We start from the raw sequence: 28,000 nt of genomic DNA on the forward strand, positions 1-28,000 counted from the left end.
ACACTGAGGCATGTGTATGAAACAAAAAACCTAGCTGTGGGCACTCTGCTAATCAGCTGGGCAGCATTTGTATCTCTTCTGAGCGGCCATACAATTGCCCAGCTTACAGCCACTGTCTGCGGCTGAAGCACAGAAAAAGAAATGCACCATACACTGACTCGCTGGGTTACACTGCCGCATGCTCTCCGCAATAGGTGACTCTCACTATTGCCACTGCTTCCCTCTTGAGCACAGGGGAATGTAAATCCTGGCCATCTATGCCTGAAAAGTGAATCAAGTCCGACATGCATACCTTCTGATTTTGTAAATTCCCTGACAAACCTCCTGTCTCTCACCACAGGCTCACATGCAAACAGAAGGCAGCTTTATTTGCAGAGGCAACATTCGGAAAAACATAGATAAGCAAAGGTTGAAGCATTTCAAATTTTGAAACTTTGTCCAAAAGAAAAAAAAATTGTTGAAAAAAGGTTTTGCCAAAAGAATGTGACCCTGTTGTTTTCAATACCTTTTCTCAGGAGCCCATCCCATAGGTGAAGGCAATGGCCAGCTTCAAGTCAACCCCCAAACTAGGGATGTGAAAGGTCAACCAGTTAACCAGTAAGCATCACCCTTAACCGGTGATACATATCAATTCCAGTTAACCAGTGGGAGCTGGAGCAGCTCCCTGCCCAGTTGGCTGGAGTGGCTCTCCTTTGCCGGCCTCCACTTTAGTCGGTTAGCCAGTTAAACGTAAAGTTTTAACGATTAACCAATTACACTGGATTTTACATGTCTACCCCAAACACCTTCCAATATTTTTTCAAATCCCGGCTGGTTCTGTGGTGTAAATCAGAAAAGTCATGGATAATTGAACTAGCTCTGAAATAACTCTTAGGTACCATATGGTATGATGGGCCTAGAATCCATGTGCTGGAAAGCAAGTTAAAACCTTTCTGAACAGGGACTTGACAACATGCTCTTATTGTTGGGACTGCCAAGGAAGTCAACAATGGCGGTAGGCAATGGGACTGACAGCAGGGGGAAGACATTGATATCGAGGAGGGAGGAAAATCTATAAAAAGAAAAGGTTAGAACAACCAGATCTAGTGTGGAGAGCAGATGTTTCCTCGGTCCAGAGAACGGGGGTAAGATTAGAGGAAACACTATTTTGCCTTAAAAATAACTTGGACTACAGAAAACTGCTTTTATTCATTCTGGCTGCAAGAAGTCATTCGCTTTATATTTGACTTTACCACAGGAGGCTTTGTTTTTACTTCTAGAAGCGCCAGTTCCTGCTGGGTACTGACAGGCAGCTTACTCTTTTCCTTGAATTGGTTTTTTCCCCCTATCTTCTGGGCTGTCCATATTAATAGAAAAGTTTGGCATGTACTAAAATGAGTCTCACTCATGGAAAACATTGTGCATTTATAGCTAATGAGAAACTTAAACATTGGCCTTATGTTGCAGTTGTTGCTTTAAACCTGATCCCTTACTTGTTGATGTTTGTGGAATTCCTCAGGCAACGCAGAACAGAGTTCTTCATTGCATGGCTGGTATGAAAGACTAGAGGTTACAGTTATCTAGGACTTGGAATGCAATGGGAGGGAGGAGAGGGATTTTACATAAGAACATAAGAACGGCCGTACTGGGTCAGACCAAAGGTCCATCTAGCCCAGTATCCTGTCTACCGACAGTGGCCAGCACCAGGTGCCCCAGAGAGGGTGGACCGAAGACAACGATCAAGCGATTTGTCTCCTGCCATCCCTCTCCAGCCTCTGACAGACAGAGGCCCAGGACACCATTTTATCCCCTGGCTAATAGCCTTTTATGGACCTAACCCCAATGAAATTATCTAGCTTCTCTTTAAACTCTATTATAGTCCTAGCCTTCACAGCCTCCTCTGGCAAGGAGTTCACAGGTTGACTACATGCTGTGTGAAGAAGAACTTTCTTTTATTAGTTTTAAACCTGCTACTCATTAATTTCATTTGGTGTCCTCTAGTTCTTCTATTTAGGGAACTAATAAATAACTTTTCTTTATCTGCCCTCTCCACACCACTCATGATTTTATAGACCTCTATCATATCCCCCCTCAGTCTCCTCTTTTCTAAACTGAAAAGTCCCAGTCGCTTTAACCTCTCCTCATATGGGACCCATTCCAAACCCCTAATCATTTTAGTTGCCCTTTTCTGAACCCTTTCCAAGGCCAAAATATCTTTTCTGAGGTGAGGAGACCACATCGGTACACAGTATTCAAGATTTTCCTCAGATTTATACATCTAAATATTGTTGCTAGATGGAAAGTTTAGCCTGAGGAGCAAATACATCTCCACCCGTGAAGCCACAGTTGATGTCTGCCGCTGTATGGCGGCTTCTTTAAACTTGAATCCATCAAGTAACAAATGGCCCATTCTATTCCAATGTAGTTCTTGGTTCTCCTATCCTTTCTGGGTTCAGCATTTACATGACAATGACTGGGGCACTGGGGCATTTGTGCAGTGGTAGGAGGACAAAAAATGGCAATTTGTCGCCATTTCAAGCAGGGCCAGCTACACTACGACTGTGGTTCTGCCTGGCTCCTCCAGGGGGTTGCATAGGTGCAGCTACGACAATTTAAGTAATGCTACCAACATCTTGGCTAGGTACGGCAATTCAGTGCAGTACAAGACTGCATGGAAGGTGAGAGAACAGATAAACATAATAAAAGAAGGGAGCATTGATTGTTCTTTCAAACCCATATTTCCTTTCTATTTCACTCAAGTTTAGCTTCTTTCCTAAACAAATGACAGTAGAACCTCCGAGTTAAAAACACCTCAGGAATGGAGGTTGTTCAGAACTGAAATGTTTCTAACTCAGATCTAAACTAGGGATGTCAACAAAGTAGCTGTTAACAGGTTAACCAATAAGTGATTGCTTATTGGTTAATGGTCCCGGTTAACCACAACACCTCCTCCCCTGTGTGCTATGCATTTAAAACTCGAATAATCAGCAGGCTGCGTTACGAAGGCAACAGAGCAGGGCAGCAAACGGGAATTGGTCCATATGGGGAGCCAGTTTAAAAACTGGCTCCTGCCTGCCGCTCTGTGCTTATGCCTCTGTTACAGAGGCAGCAATGCAGGGCGGTAGCAGCCTTTGTCAACAGAAGCTGATACAAAGGCAGCAGTGGTAGGTGACAGGGGGTTCCCAGGAGTGGGGCCAGGAGTGCACTTGCTGCCGGCCCACCCCTGGAAGGGGAGCACTGAGTAATCATGTAGCCACTAAGAATTTTAGCAGTAACATGATTTTTTAAATAAAAGAATTATAACATCCCTCATAATCTAAACATTATGGTTGTTCTTTCAAAAATTTACAACTGAACACAGATGTCATACAGCTTTGAAATGTTACTATATGGGGGGAAATGCTGTCTTCCTTGGGGGGGGAGGAGGGTTAGTTTACATTTATCACAGTTTTATATTGTATTTGCTTTTGGGCAGAAGTCTCTCTGTTGCTAACTAATAGTGTACTTTCAGCTCCAAATGAAGAATGTGGTTGATAAATCAGTTCATAATTCTGAGGTCCTACTGTACCGGGAACAATTTAATCTGGGAGAAGTGGAGCAGATCCGCTCCTGTAGCTTCCTTTCTGACCACTGTGGCTTCTTGGTATCTGCATTAGACTAATAACTGCTGCTACCATTAATAACCTAAAAGTTATGCTACAAACTCTCTGGAGTTATATCATACACATTTTGAGCTCAGCAGTAGCTGCAATCACTAACAATTGATTTGTGTAGCTTTTTTCAATTCAGAATCTTCAAAAAAATTCATAAACATAAATAAAGTCTCCATCCTCTTCTGAAGTATGTGAGGGACAAATGGAATGGCAGAGTACTTGTCCAAGATCCAAGAGTAGGAAATAGAAACCTATGAATACTACTTAAGCTGCTACTAATATGAGATGGTGCTTCCTACTATCATTCTAGTCTTCTAACTATCCGCATGAAGACCTAGCTAAAGTCTTCTGCTCAACAAAGTTGAATACAAACTTCTCATAACAGAGAAAAGTGACATGAATAAGGGTATATCTACACTACCACATTCTGTCACCAAAAACTGCTGTTTGGGCACAAAAGAGTGAGAGCATTCATACTGCAATGTAACATCTATTGGGGGAAAACACCCAGTTTTGACGCCAATAAACTTCTACCCCTCTGAGAGACCTTTTTCTTTACCCCGCCCTTTACCGTCGACAAAGAGCCAGTGTAAATTCTGCTGTTTATCAACAAAACGGGCTTCTGCCAGGATCCCACAATGCTTGCTCTGATGGCTCTGCTCAGTGTTTTGCTCTCTGCTGTCCTGCAAGCATGAGTCCCTCCCCTTTCAAAGCTCCGGGAAATATCTGACAGTTGAGTGAGTGGCTTTGTTTGGGGAACAAAGAACCATTGGACTGCTCCTGTTCTGCCTTGCAGTAAGAACACAGTGGCCCAGCAGACTGCTGCTGCAGGAGGAGAGGGACAGATTGCTGTGCTGCTTTGATACTCCTCAGCATGCAGAGCTCAGAAATACTCATGGTGCCTCTCCCAGCAGCTAAGAATGTTGTGGAAGAATTTAGAGGGAATCCCAAGATGTTCAGAGATCAATTCTGCCTTCCCACAACACTGCACTGTTGGATACATACTCACAGTGCATCATCGCTCACATGATTGATGATAGTGCCCCCACTATTGAAATGATCTGTCATTAGAGGGGGCAAGTGTGAATACCCTCTGGTGATATTTGTTTTGTCAACTTTTAGATGTTAACATTAGAGATGTAATAGGATAACTGTGTACATGGTTAACCAATAAGCCTGGGCTTATCGGCTACTGTAAATGGTTACACGTAGGCTTCTGCTCCCTGGCAGCCAGCTGCCACCCTGTGCTGCAGGCTCTGTATCAAAGCCTGCAGCACAGGGTGGCAGTTGATTCCCTGGGACTAGGGCGGGAGCCAGGAGCTTAAAAGACAGAGGCAGCAGCTCTGGGCAGCAGCTGGTGTGTGCAATTTTTAGTAGTTACACGTAAGTTTTGTCAACAAAACTTGGTAGTATACGCATCACCTTAGACTTCATCTACACTACACAGCTTTACAGGCTATGTAAATACAGCAGTATTGTTAAAAGTCAAGCAGTGTAAAACACACTTTTGCCAACAAAAAACTTCCACCCCTCCACAGAAGCAGTGTTTCTTTTGTTGGCAGGAGAGCACTGTGCAATTTAGCACTTACCAAAGCAAAGTTTTGTCTTTGGAGCGGAGGGGGGGTTAAGCACCTGTGAACGACAAAAGCTTTGTTGCTGGATTACCAGTGTAGACACAGTCTTAGGCTTTGTCTATATTGGCAATTGAGTGGAAAAAGCTTTTTGTCATTCACAGGTTCTTAACTCCCCCTACCCCCATGACAAAGGCTTTGCCAAGGCAAGTGCTAGTGTAAACAGTGCTCTGCCAGCACTCTTGCCCACAAAGCAAACCCAGCTTGCAGGGGGTGGAAGTTTTTTGTCCCTGCTGACAAACAGTGTTTACACTGCCTGACTTTTAGCAACTGTGTTGACACAGTCATGTTGCTAAAAGCTGTGTAGTATAGACATACACTAATAGAAAAAAAACCCGAAGAAGCCATAAATTTGAAGTGTCTCAGGTGATCAATAAATTCAATAGAGTCCTATCATCTGAGGCCCAAGCAGGAATACAAAATAGTAAAGGAACATGCTGTAAGCTAAAAACACTATATTACTGCATGGCTAATCAGAAAAAAAGCTTTCCTGACAAGTCTCTGATTCAAAGACTCTTATGGTGGTTCAAAATAAAATGCATAACAACGTTAAGGCTTTTAACTGGAATGACAAATCACGAACTTGTTGTGCTATAACCATCTGACACTAACATCATACTTAGTGTGTCTGGAATTCTTAGACAAATATTCCACTACTTTGTCACAAGACACGATCACGTGACTGATTATCCTTAAAGTACACTTTTTCCTAGTAACATTCTTTCTGATCTTATTCCTCACTGGGTAATTATTGTGCACATATGTGATATCACAAAAATACAGAATACGCCAAAGGAGGAGGAAAAGCCCCTAATGAGTTCATTTATAAAGAAAAGCAAAAGTAGTATTTTTTAAAGTGAGCTGCATACAAAATAAAAACCTGAATTCACTTTATATATGATGAAGAATCAGTTCAGACTGTCTCCATCTTCCCTCCCAAAAATGTTGTGTGGGATTTTTACATTCGAAATATCAGGTCCTTAGCAACTACTGAGGAGCTGAACTATAACTGATCTGCAGATCCTCTTCCCTCTCACAGCAGAAGGAGGTGGAAAAAGAAGATTCTTTTTCTGTCTGTTCTAGGCATTCATGAGGTTGACTGGCATGACCAGGGACACACATACTACCAAAGTGTAAGTGGAACAGAGTAGCTGTCCTAGAGAGGCATTAACAATTCGTTTCTGATCATGTGTCTATTTGCTAGTGTTACTCACTTCTAACTAGAAGCAGGCTGCTAAACATTATGAAGCCCATACATACATCATCTTTCACTTTTCCATAAAACATGCTTAGTTTTTGCTCATATTTGAATACAAGTATTTTGTCATGTAGTTTGAGGGAGAATCTTTCCTATCGTTCTCGATAGGAGCGTGCCTTGATTAAGATGGTACCTAAATGAGGAGTTTATACTGGTTAGCACAGCAGGAAAATGATCTTGTTCTAATTTTACCAATACAGTTAAACCAATAGATAGATTTTAACAAAGGCAAACAACTGTCTCACCATTCACCACTGACTTGCAGTAGGGAGAGATGTACTAAATTACATTCTTGTAAGAGTTCCCCCTATGAATTTATCAAGATTCGCCACCAAATATCTTACACCAGAAGGAAGCAATCACAGAAAGGTTTGTCTTTTGTTTTGAGGTCCGCTTTTAGTAACGGACTGTTCTCCTGGCCCTTCTTCCATTGACTAGGGAGTCATTCCGCACGGTCTCTATAATGTTGTATGCTCAACCACACTTGAAAAACAAAGGTTAAACAGAGGCAAAAGGGGAGTCTCAATACTTACTGTATATCTTTAGGGATTAGGGAACTGAGGATGGGGAGAGGGACTGCTGACGCTTTCGCTAAGGTAGCAGTTCTCAAACTTTTTGGGCTCCGGAGCCCTTTACATGCATACAAATTTATGCAGAGCCCCAGCGGTCCACTGATTGTATGTGTTGTACCTATGCAGACCCCAGCAGTCCACTGATTGTATGTGTTGTACCTATCGATGTTTCCAGTGTGTCAACCTCACAGAGCCCCTGGAGATGTCTCATGGAGCCCTGGGGCTCCACGGAGCACAGTTTGAGAAACACTGCACTAAGGGTACTTTACACCCAAGCCTCTTCTAGTTTGCTGCATTTGTGATAACAACTGTACAGTTATTTCATGCGATGAAGACACTGCTATGCCCACTGCATTTGGTAGCTGGTCTTGTGCTCACTGAAGCCAATGAGAGCTTTCATATTGGTTTCAATGGTGGAGGATCAGACCATCTCTGCACGTTAATTATTTGGGCTTCATCTCTACTGGACTTAAGTAGACTGAAGACCAGGGGCCAGAGACTTACATGCCATCCAGGCAGCATAAGGGAGCATTAAAGTGGGTTAAATGCAAATTTACTGATTTTAAGGCCCCTTTATATTGCCTGAAGTGTAAAGCAGGTTTCAATATAAATGAGACATTGACCCCGAGTGGAATAGATGGAAATGTAATATCAGTGAAGGAGCATAAGTAGCATAACATGTCACCATGCAGGGGTCAAAATCCAGGACTCCAGATGGGTAGACAGAATGCTGAGCCCCTGAAGAAGGTTGCTTCATGCTTTGAGCTCTTCATGGTCCCTCCAAGAGCAATATGCTTGAGAAGCTCTGTACTAAGGCCTTGCCTCAACTAAAAAGTTGCTATTTTACTGGTATCGCCCGTGTGGTACAATCCCTTTAGCGTGGCTAGAACTGTATTGGTACAAAGGTGCTTTATACCAAAATAGCTCCCATATGAGGAGGCAAGTAACTAAACTAGTACAGAAGTACCTTCATATCAGTGTTACTGCATCCAAAGTAGAATTTGTACTGACAGAATTATACCTTTTGCTTTTTTAAATCACATACCTAACTGACCTACATGCTAAGGATGTTAGCGAGCAGTCGACTACTCAACTACTTGCTTCCCGCCCCTGCCTTGCTGCCTCTGTATGAGAGGCAGCAGGGCGGCAGGGGGACAAGAGATGGTGCTGGGGGGAAGAGGGAGGAGCTGGCTTAAAATCTCGGTCTCTGTGGTGTCGCCTCCCTCCCACCACTGTCTCTATCAGAGGCAGCAGAGGGGAGGGGATAGGGGAGTCTGCAGCAAAGAAGCTTCTGCCCACAACAGGCTGAGGCTCACTATGGGCAGAGGCTGCACTGGCAGCAACCCGTCTGCGCAGGTCCCAGTGAGGAGCTGTTCACCTCCCATCCCGTGAACAGAGGCTGCCGCTGCCAAGCAGCCCCTGTTCTCAGCAGCCCGGGCTGGCTCATATAAAAGGGATGCTCTGGCAGCAGGGGGTGCTAGACTCAGCGAGAGGCAGGACAGAGTAGTTCCGGCTTACGCTGGTCCGGGACCCTCCGCCTCTGCATTTTAAATGTAGTAAAAGCCCAGCAGTCATGTGTGAACTACATGATTAGCCAGATAAAGTGTGTAGTACGGATGTTAAATTGCAGTTAAGTGCAGACCGGACCCCTGGCATAAACTCACCCACTCAGCCAGAAATGTCAGCTCAACACCGAGGACTTGTTAGGTAGGGCAAGGAAGAAATAATACAGTTGAACCTCTCTAGTCCAGCACCCTCAGGACATGACCAGTGCCGAACCAGAGAATTTGCCAAACCACAAGACATCAATATTGTCTAACAGCATTTCCAACACTTCCACTACTTAATAGGGTCTTGGAAAACACTTAGGGGTAAATCAGAGCTAAATGATAGCACAGAACATAGAGAGCCAGGACTGGTGACTGTAAACAAACTTTATGGGACCATGGGAAACTTGGCCACACCCATGATAAGTGAACATCCAGCTAACTAAAATCATACTGGACCATGGATATTGCTGGACCAGAGTGTGCCAGACTAGAGAGGTTTAACCTATACTTACATAATAGTCAATTTGAGACCAAGAATTCTACATCTTTGTGAACACTTCCAGTAAGAGAATGTTGCACTGCATTGGTAAGAATGACATGTTATAATAGATATATGTAGAAGTATGTGGAACAGCTGCAAGAGTCTAGAAATGGCTGCTCATGCTCAAAAGTTCAATAACCTAAAAGTGATGAATATTCTGCATACACTTCTGAGATGGACTACATTAGTTGTGGGAAAGAACAGACAATGCATCAATACTATGATGAGTAGAAAAAGCACAGAATTTCATGGACGGTATTTCAGAAAGAGTAACTAAAGTCGGTTCACTTCCTCGCTCAGAATATTCTTTCTTAAAATTACTCTAAAATCCAACCTTGAATCCTGCACACATTCTGGTAGGTAATCTTACAAATTATATTATTTTTTATTATTACCCATAGTTTGTGATAGCTACATGAACACACCCACTACTGTCTAAGCTTGGATCATTGTGACTATCTGTATGAGTAAGGCAAACAGGATATCAACGTGTGAAAATGTAACATGGACATTCTACTTCAAACAATGGCATGTAGCTTAAAACAGGAGAAGGCTTCCGACTGCCACAGGGAAAAACTCTAGGAATGTACACATGCAAACAGTTTGCTTGTGGCCAGAGTTCAGACTCTAGGAGTCCACAACAGTAATGTATTGAGGAGCAATTTGTATATTAGTATAAGTAAAAAAGTGTTACTTTTTTAAGGCTTCAGAATTCCTAAATACTGCTCTGCCAGAAGAACTGGACATAGGGATTATCCAGTCATATGTATTAATATTAGTTTTGCTCTAAGAAACTGTCAGTGTAGAATAGTGACCTATCCATTAAGGATGTTAAATAGTGACCAACTGACTAACCCAACTGACCCCGGGCTCTACACAGCACTGCTGCTTTGAAGCACCCTCTCCTCTTTCCCCCTGTCTTTCTGATAGAGGCAGCGGGGGGGGGGGGGGGAAGCGACTAGTATGTCGACTATCCAATAAGCATTTGCTTATCAGATAGTCAACTAGTCGTTCACATCCCTAGTAACCACTGAAAATAAATTCAGCAGTTACACGGTTACACGTGGGGGAGCTGGTGTGTGTGCAGTTCCAGCTTTTAAACCAGCTCCCTGCGCACACTGGCTCCCACCTTCCCCCCTCGCAGTCCCACTGAGCTGCTGTCTCTAACACAGAGGCAGCAGCATCAGGGATGAGGGGACAGGCAGTACCAAGGAGCTGGTGTACACAGGGAGCTAGTTTACAAGCTGGCTACCAGTGTGCACTGGCTCCCGCCTGCCCTCCTCCCTGTGCTACTGCCTCTGAGCCTGCGTGTTACCATGAAGGTTAACCGATGAGCCCAGTTACACTTTCACATCCCTATGAGGAAGGGAGTTGTACCTCCCATTTTATAGAGGGGGAGAAGGAACTGATTTGGAGATTAAGTGACTTTCTCGTGGTGTGTGTGTTGAATTGGGTGCTAGAACTCCATGGGATTCCAGACCTATGCACCTTCCACTAAATTAATCTGCATGGCATAGATTTGGCCAGCGGGGGAAGAATTATATTCGGGTGGTAATTCCCTTTGTTACAATATCTGAGTAATATTTTCTAGTACAATCTCTGCCTCCTACCAGTATATCCAGATCGCACACATGGAACAGCTCTAGCTTTCAAGACTTCAGAGTGACCTGGCACAAAAGCAGAGGTGAAATGCACAAGGCAGATTGCTCTCACCAAAACCTGCCCAAGCTGTGTTTAATTTACAGAGTTTTAACGAAATCCTGAATGGAGGCGACAGCATGTTCACGTTATATATAAATACACAATAACACTCAGCCTGGGGATCTCCCTCCCGCCACCCCACCCCCTTTGTGGCAGAACGAGGAAACACACCATCGCCCCAGCAACCCCATAATTGCTTTTGTTGTGTGGCTAAAGGCAGACCCCGGAGCGACGCGGGTCTGCAGCCTTCTCTTCCGAAAGGATCATCCTCGCTGCTGGGGGACGCGGGGAGAAGGAAAGCAAAAATCTCAGGAGGAAAATATTACAGAAGTGTGGCGGCTCAGGGAGCTGCACCCCACCCACCCCACTGACCCAGAGAGCCAGGGGGGCGTCGGCAACCTTGCCAGCCTGCCGAAGGGAAGTGTGTCTGCAGCATCCAATGCACGTAAACAAGGCGCCCTCTGCACAACGCACCGGAGCAGGATACATCCCGGCCGCTCACGCCCCCCACGCGAGATCGGGACCAGGCCCGGACAGAATGCAACGTTGGAGGGGGGGGGGAGCAGAACTAGTCCACCCACAGACCCACCCAGGGCTGATTCACAACCCGGAGGGGGGCGGGATAGCGGGGGGGGGGGCATCTCCTGCCCCAACTAGGCCCCTACCGCAGCTCCCGGCCCAGCGCTGCTCCCGCAGGAGGCTACAATGTTGCGCCCGCCCGCCCGCGCGGCGCTCTGCACGGGCCCCCTTTTACCTGCTGATCTTCTGGGCGAAGGCGCGGCGCTCGGCCATGGCTGCGGCTGCTCCGGCTGGAAGCGAAGCGCTTCTCTCGCCTTCCTCGCGGCTCAGCCTGGAGCTGCCCGGGAGCCGGGAAAGGGGGACGTAATGCTCCGGAGAGACACGCACTTGCGATCTGCCGGCCCCAGCCGAGCCCCTTCCACGCTGACTAGCCCCTCCCACCCCGGCCAGGCCAAAGGGAGGAGGCGCCGCTCTTCGCCGATGTGCGGTACGGGCGGAGGGCGAGGGCTGCCTGGGGAGTTATTGTCACAGTTTAGGGCGCGGGAGGGTAGAGCTGCCCCGCCAGGCCCCCAAACCTCCAAGTCTTCCCGGGGAGCCCCTCCCTGCGCCCTGCGGGGCGGGACAGCAGAGGGAGGGGGGCAGCGACACGCTTCTGCACTGCATTGCAATCCAGGGGAGCAGAGAGCCGGGCGCGTTGCTGACAGGCCAGAAAGTGTCCGTCTGCTATGTACATTGGACAAACGTCTCAGACACTTCGCCAAAGGATCAATGCCCACAAAACAGACATTAGACAGGATCACAAAGAAAAAACAGTTTCTTGCCATTTCAACCAGAAAGGACATTGTCTCAACGACTTAATTACCTGCATCCTGCTTCAAAAGCCTTTTAAGACTGTACTTGAAAGAGAATCCTCTGAACTGTTATTCATGCTAAAATTCGACACTTTACGCCAGGGTCTTAACAAAGACTCTAGTTATCTTACCCATTACAAAGATAGCTTCCCCAGTTATCACCTCTAATATCATTAGCTCACAGACATTTACCTTCTCTCCCCCCCCCCCCCCGCATTCCCCTTCTGTTCTGAAATTTGATTTGTCCTTTTCATATGTGTTCATTTTTTTAATTGTATCCTTTGGTATATATGGTATATATGGTTGTGTATATGTGGTATATATGGTATTTTCTTCCGCTATTTGATCTGAGGAAGTGGGTCTGGCCCACGAAAGCTCATCATCTAATAAACCATCTTGTTAGTCTTTAAAGTGCTACATAGTCCTGTATTTTGTTTTGGCAGGGCTTGTGTGAAAAGGCAGGGAGCCTCTCTCTTTGGCAGATGTCTATTTTCAGGCCTTGTCTACAGGGGGTGGTTAAATAGCTTGGTGGCAACCAAAATCCCAAGGTGGAAATTCAGGTTTTACTTTGGTTTTCATAATCAATGTGCGTGTGCCCTGTGTTGGCTGTTCCACGTTGCCAGCCTGGCATCCGCCTGGCTGCTAGGTTGTAAGTCAGTGATGGGGCTTCTGCGGGTGGCCTGCCCTTTGCAAAATGAGGAGTCCTGTGGCACCAAGACAGACAGATTTATTTGGTTACAAAGATACATGTGACAAAATGGGATTTGGCCCACAAAAGCAAATGCCCAAATAAATCTGTTAGGCTTTGAGATTCCACAGTACTCCTTGTTTTTGCAGTTACAGACTAACAGAGCTACCCCTCCTGATTTTGTTTACAGTTGCCCACATGCAGAATTGCCAAATTTTGCTACTTTTCATCCATGTAGGTTTTTTTCTATCAGCATACTGAAGTCACACACATGTAAAGCAAGGGCATATGCAGTGAGGTGTGTACTGATTGTGCACAAACATTGACTGAGAGACCTGTGCTCCCTCTGCATACAATCAAAATGTTGCTACAGTTCTATCATTACATCCCTCAAATTTTAGATATGCAAGTGCAGTTAGCAAAACTGCCTATCCCAGGAGACTGTCTTGGTTATGACAATCATAGAGCTTGGAAGAGACCTCAGGAGGTCATCAAGTCCAGCCCCCTGCCCAAGGCAGGACCAGATGGAGATGGAGGACCACTCATGTAGCCTACACACTAACCCAGGTTGCCCCTTGCTGCTGTAAGCTCTTTAGGCATGGACTCTTATTTCTGTGTGTTGCATAGCAATGAGCAAGCAATTGGCTCTAACCAAGCCACATTGATCTCTTACAGATAAGCATAACACTAATTTTCACAAGGGACTCAAAATGCTTTAAAAGCATTCTAAAATATTTATCCTTCAGGTATTTTACAGAGAGTGATATTAGGCACAGCAAACCCAAGTGATGTAGCCAAAGTCACACACAAGTCAAATGCAGGGAACTGAACCGAAATAGCTCAGTCTTAAGTGTCATCCTTCCTCTTTGGAGTGGGTTGTTTCCCACTCTAACTTGTGGGTGCATTCTCAAAGCTGTGTTCAAATTACAGAAATCTGAAAGAATCCTAAAATATATTTTGGGAGTAGACATGAGCTCACTGTGATGTGACGTTCTTACATTTTATATATTTTTATTTAGTCCAAAGACCAGCCAAGAGGTTTATTTTCTGCATTTCTTTCATTTTATTACCTCCACTCTGGCCCCTGCCATTCTGCTTTGTCAATTTGCATTTTTAATGATGTGACTGTTTTTATTTGCTGCACAGCATTTAGCCACATGGGTTCTAATCCCCTCACTAGGTGCTTCTGTAATACAAATAATAACCATGTAATGTTGCATACCAGTGATGATACACCTTTGTATTTGCCTAGCAGTTCTTCATCTAAAGCTCCCAGCATGCTTTAGAAAGGAGATGTGTTGTTATTCCCAGTTTATGGATTAAACATGCCATAATTAAGTCACATCTTGATTGCCATGACATTACAATGAGACAGGGTTTGGGGTGGGTTTTTGGGGTGTGTGTTTTTGTTGTTGTTTGCGTTAAGAAGTAATAGCTCAAATACTTCTAACAGTAATTAAATGCCACTCATAATAATGAAAAAATCTCTCAATCTGATGTGTTAGCTCAATACTTCAATCAAGTCAATTATATGGCTCTAATACTATACACTCTAATTTCACTTTATGTGACTTCAGTTCTGGTTCATATAGATTTGTATTCCGAGTTTGGACTCAAACAATCCCTGAAGTTCAAGGTGAAACCAAAATGAATCTATTTCAGCTTAAACCATGAAAGCACTATATAGTTTTTATGATGATCCAGATAATTTCCCTTTAACAACCTTTTGGTGAATGCTGCTGTTATTTTTATTGCTTTAGAGCAGGGCTACTCAACACGCGGCACGCGGCCCATTTGTTTGTGGCCCACGGGGCAGTTTGGGTTTACACAGGGCTCAACACGTGGGCTGTGGGTGGGATCCTTTGAACATGGCCTCCATTGGGAATGCACTCCACAGCGGAGAGTCAAAATAATGGTCTTCTGTTGATACGCGTTTTAGTAGTTATGTTCCTGGACTGTCACTGTCATATAGGTGGAAATTGAATAAATGTTGCATTTTATTAATATCAGCAGAACTAACTTAAATAGGGCCTGCGTGTTGTGTAGTCTTGCCTTAATCTTCGTATTCATGCCTGTCATCATGCATGTCAGTGTGAAAGAAGCTATTTGCATATATTTGCATGTATATGCAACCACACTTAAGTTGTGGCCCTTGGCATGTGCTGTGAGCATCATCGTGGCTCCCGGGGCTTCCGAAGTTGAGTAACCCTGCTTTAGAGCCTAGGGGCCCCAATCATAGATCAGCACTCACTGTGCTAGATGCTCTACAACAGTGGTCCCCAACCATTTGAGCTTGCCAGGCGCCAGGGAGCGTGGTCGTTCGCCCACCTGACGCCAGAGGGCGGGGACACTTGCTCACCCGGGGACTGGGCCCCCCCATAGCCGAGTGCCCGGGGGTGGGGCCCTCCCATGCGCCGCGCGCCCCGGGCCAGTGCCCTCTCCAAGGGCTGCATGCCTGGGGCTGGCGCCCCCCCACAAGCACTGCGCGCCCAGAGCGCAGGCAGCCAATTCGCCACGCGCCTGGGGCCAGCACCACCCCCCCCCAAGTGCCACACACCCGGGGCCGGCGCCCTCCCCCAAGTGCCACGCGCCCGGGGCCAGTGCCCCCTCCAAGCGCCGCGCGCCCGGGGCCGGCGCTCCCCCCATGCACCGCACGCCCAGAGCGCTGGGCGGCCAATCTGCGGCGCTCCCGGGGCCAGCGCACACCATGCGCCCAGGGCCGTCTCCGGCACCATGCATGCACCACGTGCCCAGGGCCAGGCCAGCCCCGAGCACTTGGCGGGCGCACATAAATGCCCCCACGGGCACCATGGCGCCCGCGGGCACCGTGTTGGGGACCACTGCTCTACAAAAATAGACCAAAAAGACAGGCCCTGCCCAAAGAGTCTTATAATCCAAGTATAAGACAAGAGCCAACAGATAGAGTAGGCTACTCTATTAGCCTCATTTAGCATGTTTTTTCCCCTTTCTCCTGCCCCTCTTCTCTTTTTCTGCTTTATATTTCAAACTCTGTGCCCCTTGCTCCATAGTTGCCATCTGAAGAAGTGCCCAGGAAAGCTCATTATACTATTTATATATTTTTATTAATCTCTAAGGTGCTACAGGATGATTGTTGTTTTTTAAAGTTTGTTTAGTTACAGACTAACATGGTCCCCCTCTGAGACTGTGAATTCTAAGTTTATGATGAAATCAGTCAATTTCCCTTAATGTAGTGTTTGCAAAAATCTTAAACCATCTCTAATATTCACAACAAAGTGAAAAACAGGCAATTACTTCATAAATGGCTTTAATTGTCAAAAGGAGGGCTTTGTGAGAAAACAGGAGTAGCTGAAAAGGAAGGTTTCTGGGCTGCAAAATGGATGCACTGTCTCTACAAGGAAAATCTACTAAAACAGTTAGGCTGTGTCTACACTGGCATGAATTTCCGGAAATGCTTAAAACGGAATACTATTCCGTTTTCAGTTTTTCCGGAAAAGGAGCGTCTACATTGGCAGGCTGCTTTTCCGGAAAAGCCCTTTTTCCGGAAAAGCATCTGTGGCCAATGTAGATGCGCTTTTCCGGAAAAGACTACTGGGCTGTCTACACTGGCCCTTTTCCGGAACAGTGTTCCAGAATAAGGACTTATGCCCAAGCGGGAGCAGAATAGTTTTTCCGGAATAGCGGCTGATTTTGTACAGTAGAGCATCGTTGCTTTTCCGGAAATTCAAGGGCCAGTGTAGACTGCTCGCAGCTTATTCCGGAAAAGCGGCTGATTTTCCGGAATAAGTGGCCCAGTGTAGACACAGCCCTACTGTTGTTGAGTGTTCCTGCTCACCATGTACAATTTATGTTTGTTGGGTATCAAGTATAACTGTAACAGGTGCTTTAAAAAAAAAGAAAGATTGAACAGTTACCTAGGATACTTTCTCTAGATGGCATTGTTTCAAAGCCACTGTTTCTCAACATACTTTGTACATTAAATCTACAATGGGAAACTATTAATAGTAATCAAGGAAGTGTCCATTATAGCAAATGTTAATTCATCTGGTTCCATATGTTTAAATCAAATCCACCAAGTCTGCAATCTAAAATCTATCCATTTTTAACACTGTGAAAAGATACTATTTTCCCGTAGCACAGAATTATTATGGTTTCAAGTTTTTGTGCATGTACTGTATTTACATTGCATGGCAGTAATAGCCAAAGTGCCAAACATTTGCACACATATTCCACTTTCTGCATGTGAGTAACCCCACTGGAACTATTCACATATATAAAGTTAAACAAAAACTGGAAGAATTGTGGCCTGTAACAAACAGTAGAGTTATGTAATGAACTGGATGAAAATATATAATACATGCACACTGTGAAAAGCAGAGACCTATTGTATGTCACTTGAAGAAAGCTTCTTTATGGGGTGAAAGAAATGAACTCATTTTAGGACACACTGAAGATGTTGTATAGAACTGCTCATAATATCAGTCCCTAGATTGTAGCCTCATAAAGAGTGCAGGATAAATCAATTAGACCCCCTCGCACATGAAAATTTCACAAAAGATAATGTGTTAGCAGTTTCAGACCATAAAATAGCATCATCCTCTTAAAGAACCACCACAAAATGGTTCCTTCTTCACTTCCCCCTCATGATGTGGAATTTCATTTCTGAAATTCTACTAGTCTGAGATGCAAGATGTATAATATTCACTCCTATGTCACTAGCTGGCAAATAGAACCCTTTCAGCTCTTCAGGCCAAACATGGTGATATACTCGTGCCATTAGAGATTCATATCACTACAGCATGGGACATACCACATGGCTCTAGACCTGGGGGCTACATCTATACTGCGCTCCCTTGCGCAAGAAAATATACAAATGAGGCAAAGCGATGAATATCGCCGCACCTCATTTGCAATACCTAATGAGCCGACATTTTTGCGCAAAAAAACCCTCTTGCGCAAGAGCCGTTCTGCCGCTTATTTTCAGGCAGAATAGCTCTTGCGCAAAAGCCCCTTGCGCAAAATGGCAGCTCATTAAGCATGCAAATGAGGCATGGTGATATCACCACTTTGCTTCCTTTGAATATTTTCTTGCACAAGACAGTGCAGTATAGATGTAGCTGTAAAGTATTGACCGACTGGGCTTTAGAATTTAAATTCTGAGGTTTCTATTATTATAATTATAACTCTTCTTTCCTTCTGAATGCTGAACTATAGGACTCATAGTAGCAAAAGAACGTAGCTTGGTATGTAGGAGAACATGAAAAATAGTTCAAACTTTTTAAATATAGGTTAGGACTTTATGAAATAATTTTCTGTTAAATTTGTGGCATATAGTGAATACATAATATTATGGAGTATAATTTTTCAAAGCACATAAGACTTTCATTAAGGCATAGACTTGTAAGTCTCTTGAAGATGGCAACTAATTTATCTGTTTAAATAAGTCCCATTTTCAAAAGTAATTTAGAAAGTTAGGAATCTAAATCTCCATGAAACTCCTAACTCATTTTAAAAAAAATTACTTGTAGTGTGAAGATTTTATGATTACTCATGGGGATGACTTAACTTGTAGAACTTGAGTAATGTGACTTTCCCAAATTAAACCTTGAAACTAAGGATGCTAAATGTAGATGAATCCACTAATCGAATAGTCAATGTAATTTGCATCGACTATTCGATTAGTTGATAAGAACACCTCCACCTTTGAAATATACATTTCAAAGGCAGAAGCACCACTGAAAGCATGGCCATCAGGGGACTCAAGCAATCCCCTGCTGGCCCCATGCTCCCTGCTTTTGAAATGTACCAAGCCCCAGGAGGGCTCTTGTATATTTCAAAAGCAAAATGCTGGGATCGGGAGGGGGGGGGAAGAGGGAGTGACCAGCATGCGACTCAAACAGTCCCCCATTGGCCTCGGGCTTCCTGCTTTTGAAATGTACAAGAGCCCTGGGAGGATACATTTCAAAAGCAGGGAGCGCGGGGCCAGCAGGAACAGTTTGAGTCCCCAGCTCACCCCAAGCTCCCTGCAGTGGTACTACTGTTGAAATGTAGCAAAAGCCCTGTTCTTGCTACATTTCAAAGGCAGAAGACAGTTCCCCGCTGCACCCCTGCCCTTTCTCCCCATGGGGATGGTGCTGGGGAGACCCCAGCACCAGATCTTGCTCCTCCCCCCTCCCTCTTGCTGCCTCTTTCTGATAGAGGCAGCAAGGCTGGGGGAGCGACTAGTCAAGTCACTAGTCAACTATCCGATAAGTGTTTGATTATTGGATAGTTGACTAGTCGCTTACATCGCTACTTTAAATGACACCATCATGTAATGTAATATACCATTCAAATAATGTATTCTCTATGCATTGTTTCTGAATATATTTTCCACTCTCTCGTAAATCAAACTTGATACTTTGGTAAAGGGTATGTTTTCAGTTATGGCTGACACTCGACACTGATTTCCAGGATGTGCAGCGCAGTAGGATACAACCTAAAAGTGATGGGCTGCAGAAGTAGCTTTAAGCCACATTTGACTCTGTGTGCCACTTCCAGTTTCCTTGTAGCACTTAGTGGACCTTGGTGGCTGCAGCTCTAATACAGAATCCAGGAGCTGCTCTAATTTACCATGTCCCCTTTCCAGGTTTCCTATCAGCTGTTCCACAGCAGCTGGTAAATTAGAATCTCAGTCACTAACTGGTATTGAATAGACTTAGGTGATTTTTTGGGGAGCTAATAGTAAAGTCACCCCCAAAATGAATATTTTTAGGCATCAAAACTATTCACAAACTTGGTTGAATTTGGGGAACATTTTTAGTTGGAAAAAAACTGAAATGTCTACATATTTTTTAAATAAACCATTTTGACATTTTGTTTTGAAATGACCTTTTCAAAACGAAATGTTGATTTGAAAGGTTATGTTCAACCCAAATTACACTTTGGAGCATTTTTGTAGAGAAAATATTGAAAACAAGTCAATTTCTGTTAAATTTGGCGAGGGGAGGTACATTTTTTAATTTGGACAGTGAATCCAAAGGTCAGTTAATTGCCCAACTCTAGCTGGAATTCCACTCCAGCCCAGCACAACTCCTGTGCATGGGAGGAGGCCTGTGTAGGGCAGCCTCTGGCTGTTCTTGCGAACAGGTGAGTGCTAACAGGGAGTTTAGAGAGGAAGTTTGGAAGGGGAGAGGGAAGGGCGGGAGGTTCTCTTGCCTTTCTTTTTAAATCCCTTTTCCAGGACAGCATCGATGGTTAGTGAGGGGTCTGCTGTTGTTACCTGCACAGCGTGTGCCATGTTTGTCTTCCAGAAGAAAGAACGGATTTCATCTGCACCAAGTGCAAGCTGGTCGACATTTTGGAAGAAAAAATTAGAGGACTGGAGGCCCAAGTGTCGACCCTATGCTTGATCAGAGAGGATGAAGACTTCCTCGATAGAAGGCAGCATTTAATCCTTCAAGCATGGCCGGCAGAAGAGCCAGAGAGGGCAGTATGTGACCAAGAAGATAACTGGCAGCATGTAACTTCTAGAAGGGGAAAAAGGCCAGCACGGGAATCCCCAGATGCTATAGAGGTAAGCAATCGCTTTCAAGCTCTCTCCACAGGCTCTGCAGTGCTGAAAGCTCTGGAAGGGACCTCACAAGGAAGAAACCAGAAGGGAACACCATCTACTGGAAGGCATGGGATGCGAAGTCTAACGGATGGGGGCTCCACGGCCACCACCCCCAAAAGGGTGGTCGGGGACTCCCTCCTAAGAGGGACTGAGCCATCCCTCTGCCATCCGGACCTGGAATCTCGAGAGGTGTGCTGCTTACCGGGAGCTCACATTCAGGATGTCACTGAGAGGCTTACCAAGCTGATCAAACCTTCGGATCGCTACCCCTTCCTGCTTCTCCACGTGGGAACTAATGATACGGCCAAGAATGATCTTCAGCGTGTTACTGCGGATTATGTAGCGCTAGGAAGAAGGATCCAAGAATTTGGAGCGCAAGTGGTATTCTCCTCCATCCTCCCTGTTGAAGGGAAAGGACTGGGCAGGGATCGTTGAATTGAGGACGTAAATGCGTGGTTGCGCAGATGGTGTCGCAGAGAGGGCTTTGGTTTCTTCGACCATGGGACTCTGTTCCGGGCACAAGGATTGTTAGGAAGAGATGGGATCCAGCTAACGAAGAGAGGAAGGAGCATCTTCGCAGGCAGGCTTGTAAACCTAGTGAGGAGGGCTTTAAACTAGGTTCATCGGGGGACGGGGACCAAAACCCTGAGGGGAGTGGGAAAGTCGGATACCGGGAAGAAATGCAGAGAGGAAGGGGAAAGAAAGGAGGACCCATGTTTCGAATGGAGAAGATAGGACGATCAACTGGTTACCTGAAGTGTTTGTACACTAATGCGAGAAGCCTGGGCAACAAACTGGAAGAACTGGAGGCCCTGGCCCAGACCAAGAAATATGATTTAATTGGGATAACAGAGACTTGGTGGGATGACTCGCATGACTGGAGTGCTGTCATGGAAGGGTATAGACTGTTCAGGAACAACAGGCAGGGGAGAAAAGGAGGAGGAGTTTCACTATATATAAGAGAGCACTACGATTTCTCTGAACTCCAGTATAAAGAGGGAGAAAAACCTGTTGAGAGTCTATGGGTTAAGTTTAAAGGAGCAAACAACAACATTGATGTTGTGGTTGGTGTTTGCTACAGGCCACCGAATCAGGTGGATGAGGTAGATGAGGCTTTCTTCGGACAACTGAGCGAAGCTTCCAGATCGCAGTCCCTGGTTCTCGTGGGGGACTTTAATCACCCTGACATCTGCTGGGAAACCAATACAGCAGTACACAGGCAATCCAGGAAGTTTTTGGAGAATGTTGGGGATAACTTCTTAACACAGGTGCTGAAGGATCCGACCAGGGGCCGTGCGCAGCTTGACCTTCTGCTCACAAACAGGGAGGAACTAATAGGGGAAGTGGAGGTGGGTGACAATCTGGGAAGCAGTGATCATGAGATGGTAGATTTCAGGGTCCTGACCAAAGGAAGAAAAGAGAGTAGTAAAATACACACCTTGGACTTCAAAAAAGCAGATTTTGACTCCCTCCGAGATCTGATGGGCAGAATCCCCTGGGATGTTAACATGAAGGGGAAAGGAGTCCAGGACAGCTGGCAGTATTTTAAAGAAGCCTTATTGAAGGCACAGAAAGAAACCATCCCGACGCGTAGCAAGAGAGGCAAACATGGTAGGAGACCGGACTGGCTTACAGGGGAAATCCTTGGTGAACTTAAGCACAAAAAGGAAGCTTACAAAGAGTGGAAACTTGGACAAATGACCAGGGAGGAGTTTAAAGGTATAGCTCGAGAATGCCGGGGGGTTATCAGGAAGGCGAAAGCGCAAATGGAATTGTGACTGACTAAGGATGTGAAGGATAACAAGAAAGGTTTCTACAGGCATGTTAACAAGAAGAAGGTGATCAGAGAGGGTGTGCGGCCCCTAATGGATGAAGGAGGTTACCTAGTGACAGATGATGTGGGGAAAGCTGAAGTACTCAATGCTTTCTTTGCCTCTGTATTCACGGACAAGGTCGGCTCCTGGACTTCTGCGCCAAGTGACGCAAGATGGGATGAAGATGGACAGCCCGTGGTGGGTAAAGAAGAGGTTAGGAACTATTTAGAAAAGCTAAACGTACATAAATCCATGGGTCCGGACTTAGTGCATCTGAGGGTACTGAGGGAGTTGGCAAATGTCATTGTGGAGCCTTTGGCTATTATCTTTGAAAAGTTGTGGAGATCGGGAGAAATCCCGGATGACTGGAAAAAGGCAAATGTAGTGCCCATCTTCAAAAAAGGGAAGAAGGATGATCCAAGGAACTATAGGCCGGTCAATCTTACCTCAGTTCCTGGAAAAATCATGGAAGGAATCCTTAAGGAATCCATATTGAGGCACTTGGATGAGAGGAAAGTGATTAGGAATAGTCAGCATGGATTCACAAAGGGCAAGTCATGCCTGACCAATCTGATTTGCTTCTATGATGAGATAACTGGCTTGGTGGGCATGGGGAAGTCAGTGGATGTTATATACCTTGACTTTAGCAAGGCTTTTGATACAGTCTCCCACAATATTCTTGCCAGCAAGTTAAGGGATTGTGGATTGGATAAATGGACGGTAAGATGGATAGAAAGATGGCTAGAAGGCCGGGCCCAGCGGGTAGTGATCAATGGCTCGATGTCAGGATGGCGGTCGGTTTCTAGCGGAGTGCCCCAAGGTTCGGTTCTAGGACCGGTTTTGTTCAATATCTTTATTAATGATCTGGATGAGGGGATGGATTGCACCCTCAGCAAGTTTGCGGATGACACTAAGTTGGGGGGAGAGGTAGATATGCTTAAGGGCAGAGATAGGGTACAGAATGACTTAGACAAATTGGAGGATTGGGCCACAAGAAATCTGATGAGGTTCAACAAGGACAAGTGTAGAGTCCTGCACTTGGGACGGAAGAATCCCAAGCATAGTTACAAGCTGGGGACCAACCGGTTAAGTAGCAGTTCTGCAGAAAAGGACCTGGGGGTTACAGTGGATGAGAAGCTAGATATGAGTCAACAGTGTGCCCTTGTAGCCAAGAAGGCTAATGGCATATTAGGTTGCATTAAGAGGAGCATTGCCAGCAGATCCAGAGATGTCATCATTCCCCTTTATTCGGCTTTGGTGAGGCCGCATCTGGAGTATTGTGTCCAGTTCTGGGCTCCCCACTACAAAAAGGATGTGGACGCATTGGAGAGGGTCCAGCGGAGGGCAACCAAAATGACTAGGGGACTGGAGCATATGACTTATGAGGAGAGGCTGAGGGACTTGGGTCTGTTTAATCTGCAGAAGCAAAGAGTGAGGGGGGATTTGATAGCAGCCTTTAACTTCCTGAAGGGAGGTTCCAAAGAGGATGGAGAGAGGCTGTTCTCAGTAGTGACAGATGGCAGAACAAGGAGCAATGGTCTCAAGTTGTGGTGGGAGAGGTCCAGGTTGGATATTAGGAAAAACTATTTCACTAGGAGGGTGGTGAAGCACTGGAACGGGTTACGTAGGGGAGTAGTGGAGTCTCCAACCCTAGAGGCGTTTAAGTCTCGGCTTGACAAAGCCCTGGCCGGGTTGATTTAGTTGGAATTGGTCCTGCCTAGAGAAGGGGGCTGGACTTGATGACCTTCTGAGGTCTCTTCCAGTTCTATGATTCTATGTTTATGTTAGGAGACTTCTCTTTCAGACAGCTAAGGGGGACTTAGGGTGCCTGTATATCACTGCAGCAACCTACCATTTGGGGGCTGAAATCCTTTTTTTTTTTCCTTTTTTAAAATAAAGTATTTTCTTTTTGTTTTGTTCAAACAGGTAAAATGCCCCTAAGTAGCAAGTATAGAAGTACTAATAGAGATGAGAAAAATCCTGCCTTCATCTTATCTAATGTGTAAGGATCTGCCCACAGACAGAAGAATGTGTATTTAAGTTTCTAAGCTATAAAATGAATAAAATGAATGTAGTCTTATATCTAATGTAGATTAAACCATTATTTATGTTCCCTCAGTGTAGAAATATGAATTGCAGATTGATAAGATTTCTCCATATATTTGGTCTAAATATGAAAAAAATATCTCAACCTAGTGAACCTCAACAAGCAAATATCAGAAAAATAATAGAAACATTTTTTGTTACTTTCCAGATAGCTGCAACCCAGCAACAAACTACCATATCAGTGCCAATGAATTTAAATCATATCAGATGGGTAAAGCTGGGAGAAATGTATACATGACCTTGTAAGGAAGACCAACAGATACTGCAGATTGACTGACTCAAAATTTTTCAGCGCATGGAACATTAACCAAAAGAATGAAGGAAAAACTGAAGAACTATAAGTGAAGATGCAGTCTCTTTTCTAGTATGCTCCTGACGGCACCAAACACTAAAATTCATTGTTATCAACAAATCTTGTCTCCATAATACTGACAGGCAGTATGACTGATCTTCTGGTTGAGAGCCATAAACTCTGAATCCTAATCCTAATGCTGCCACTGACTTGGTGTGTGAGTCACTTAACCTCTGATCCTCACTTTCCTCATCTTTAAAACGGAAAAAAAATGGTTTGAAAATATAAAGTTGCACATAAGAGCGAAGTAATATTGCGATCCTGCAATTGAGTAGTGCCACGAATAATAATGCTATGGAAGTTAACGGATGTACTTGTGGAAAGCTCTACACTGAAGAAGTATTTACAGATCTGGGCCAATCATAATTAAATTAACTTGAATAAATTATAAACTCGCTTACTCTCTAAAGAAATACATTTGCATATAATAAATAAGAGAATGATTTATAAACCTCACACACAGATGAGACCTGTTAAAATTTTGTTATACTCTATGAATTGCCTCTGTCAGAATGGCATTATGGGGATCAGGGTTTGACTTCTACTGATTCAGTAACACGCTTTCTAGATTCACAAATAATCCATATAAGGCGCATGTTCAATACCAATACTTCACAATGAGGCTCAAGGAGGGCTCCAGTTAGTACTGGAACAAATTAATTAGGAAGTGGAATCTCCATCACTGGAGGCTTTTAAGAACAAGTTAGACAAACAATCTGTCAGGGATGGTCTAGCTCAGGGCTACTCAGCTTTGGAAGCCCCGGGAGCCACAATGACACTCACAGCACATGCCAAGGGCCACAACTTAAGTATGTGACAAGGAGTCCTGTAGCACCTTATAGACTAATAGATGCATCTGATGAAGTGGGTCTTTGCCCACAAAAGCTTATTCTCCAATACATCTGTTAGTTTATAAGGGTATGTCTACACTGCCACCCTAGTTCGAACTAGGGTGGCTAATGTAGGCATTCGAAGTTGCAAATGAAGCCCGGGATTTAAATATCCCGGGCTTCATTTGCATCTTGCTGGGCGCCGCCATTTTTAAATCTCCCTTAATGCGGATTCCGTGCTCGCGACTACATGCAGCACGGAGTAGGTAGTTCGAATTAGGCTCTCTAATTCGAACTACAGTTACTCCGCGTGTAGCTGCGGGCACGGAGTCCAAACTAGCGGACATTTAAAAATGGCAGCCCCCGGCAATATGCAAATAAAGCCCAGGAAATTCAAATCCCGGGCTTCATTTGCAACTTCGGTTGCCTACATTAACCACCCTAGTTCGAACTAGGGTGGTAGTGTAGACATACCCTCAGTGTTTCTTAACCAGTGGTACGAGTACCTTTAGGAGTATGCGAGAGAAGTCTGGGGGATACATCAACACAACTGAAATTTGGAGAAAACTGAATTTTTGTTTTAAGTTTTTAAAGCACTTTATTATTTTTGTACTTTTTATGTCCAAAAATTTCATCGCCCACCTGCTGTGATTACGTTTTTAAACAAATGAGTTGCAATGGTAGAAAAAAAAATTGTGTGTCTGAAAACTGAAGGTACTGGGGTTACTTATAACTTTTTTTTTAAAGGGGTACTTTATAAAAAAAAGTTGAGAAACACTGCGCTAAATGTCTTCTAAGAGCCCAGTAAGCAATGAAAATGTTGGTAATGCTGCTAAACAATATTGACCTCCTATGGTTTGGCAAATTCTCTGGTTCGGCACTTGTGAGATCCCCAGGGTGCTAGAATAGAGAGGTTCAACCTGTACATCTTTTATCTAAATTATAATCAAATTAAAGGAAAACCCTTAGGCTGTGTCCAGACTCCATGCCTCCTTCGACGGAGGCATGTAGATTAGCCACATCGGAAGAGGGAAATGAAGCCGCGATTAAAATAATCGCGGCTTCATTTAAATTTAAATGGCTGCCCCGATCTGCCGATCAGCTGTTTGTCGGCAGATCGGGAGAGTCTGGACGCGATGCCCCGACAAAGAAGCCTTTCTTCATCGACACAGGTAAGCCTCGTGAAACCAGGTTTACCTGTGTCGATGAAGAAAGGCTTCTTTGTCGGGGCATCGCGTCCAGACTCTCCCGATCTGCCGACAAACAGCTGATCGGCAGAGCGGGGCAGCCATTTAAATTTAAATGAAGCCGCGATTATTTTAATCGCGGCTTCATTTCCCTCTTCCGATGTGGCTAATCTACATGCCTCCGTCGAAGGAGGCATGGAGTCTGGACACAGCCTTAGTGTAAATAGAGTTCCTGATTCTGTTTATAGCTGGAATGTAAATAGAAACTTCAAGTTAATTCACTTTATGGGCCTCTAGTTTAAAGAGTGCTGATTGAGCAAACAAGCTTTGATATTCTGCACTAGACTCCAGCAATGAACAAGCATTACTAGAATCTTATCAAGAGGGTATTAAAACAGCCCAGTTCTATGGTCACAAGGACAAATGTTCTTAATAAGGATGGCACAGGATTAAGAAGGGTGAAGCCTGGACACAATGGGAAACACTTAAGGATGTCATACTGAGAGGGTTCTACTGAGACATCAAGTTCAGCTCCTGCTAATTGCACACAGCCCCATCATATAATCCCATTCATAAATTTATCCAACTCACATTTTAAAACTAAGTTGTCTCCATTAGACCTACTGTTCCAGAACCTCGCTCCTCTGATTGTTAGAAACCTTCTAATTACAAACTCTATCTGACCCATGGCTTTCCATAGGAAAAGGCAGGTGTAACAATAATACACATGAATCTCCATACTCTGAGTGTCCCTAATCTGGGAACACTTGTTGCACAGAAGAAACAGCGCTGTGCACTGCAGATCACCCTGGGGTGCCCGAGGTGCCAGGTGCAGGCTGAGGCTGGGAGACACTTACCGTAGGCAGCCCAGTGGGTCCTCAGACAGGCTCCCTGGCTGGTCAAAGCGACCAGGGGCCAGCACAAGTGTCTCTGCACAGCGTACTCCCACTCCCAGTCCCACTCCTGCCGCCATGCACAGCACCACCCTTGCAGCCTCCCGTTGTCCAGAAACCACCAAGGACCTCGCTGAGCCACAGCAAGCTGAATCCAAACGTTTGGCATGCCAAATGCAGGCTACAGGCAGTATTTTGCCTGCCCCAGCACTATATTAATAACCTTTTCCGACTAACAAGACTTTTGCTGTGAGGGGGCTGGGATTTTTGACAAGCCCAGGGTGCAACACTATCCAAAAGTG

General features: G+C 44.8%; 1 protein-coding gene across 11 annotated transcripts in view; it reads right to left on the bottom strand.

The window, feature by feature from the left end:
• The window catches only part of DOCK7 (dedicator of cytokinesis 7), a 164,663-nt gene extending 152,712 nt beyond the window's left edge, over positions 1 to 11,951 (bottom strand). For 2 of the 11 annotated variants that reach the window (XM_075936139.1, XM_075936135.1), the window contains exon 1: positions 11,640 to 11,935. In XM_075936139.1, the coding sequence (XP_075792254.1) occupies positions 11,640 to 11,677 (38 nt within the window). In that variant the 5' untranslated portion in view covers positions 11,678 to 11,935. Of the gene's footprint in view, positions 1 to 11,639 lie in introns of all 11 variants that reach the window. The other 9 variants (XM_014575330.3, XM_075936138.1, XM_075936140.1 and 6 more) reach the window with 7 other exon arrangements.
• Positions 11,952 to 28,000: the final 16,049 nt, after the last annotated feature.

Source organism: Pelodiscus sinensis, chromosome 9 (assembly GCF_049634645.1).
Source record: "Pelodiscus sinensis isolate JC-2024 chromosome 9, ASM4963464v1, whole genome shotgun sequence".
Lineage (NCBI taxonomy): Eukaryota > Metazoa > Chordata > Testudines > Trionychidae > Pelodiscus > Pelodiscus sinensis.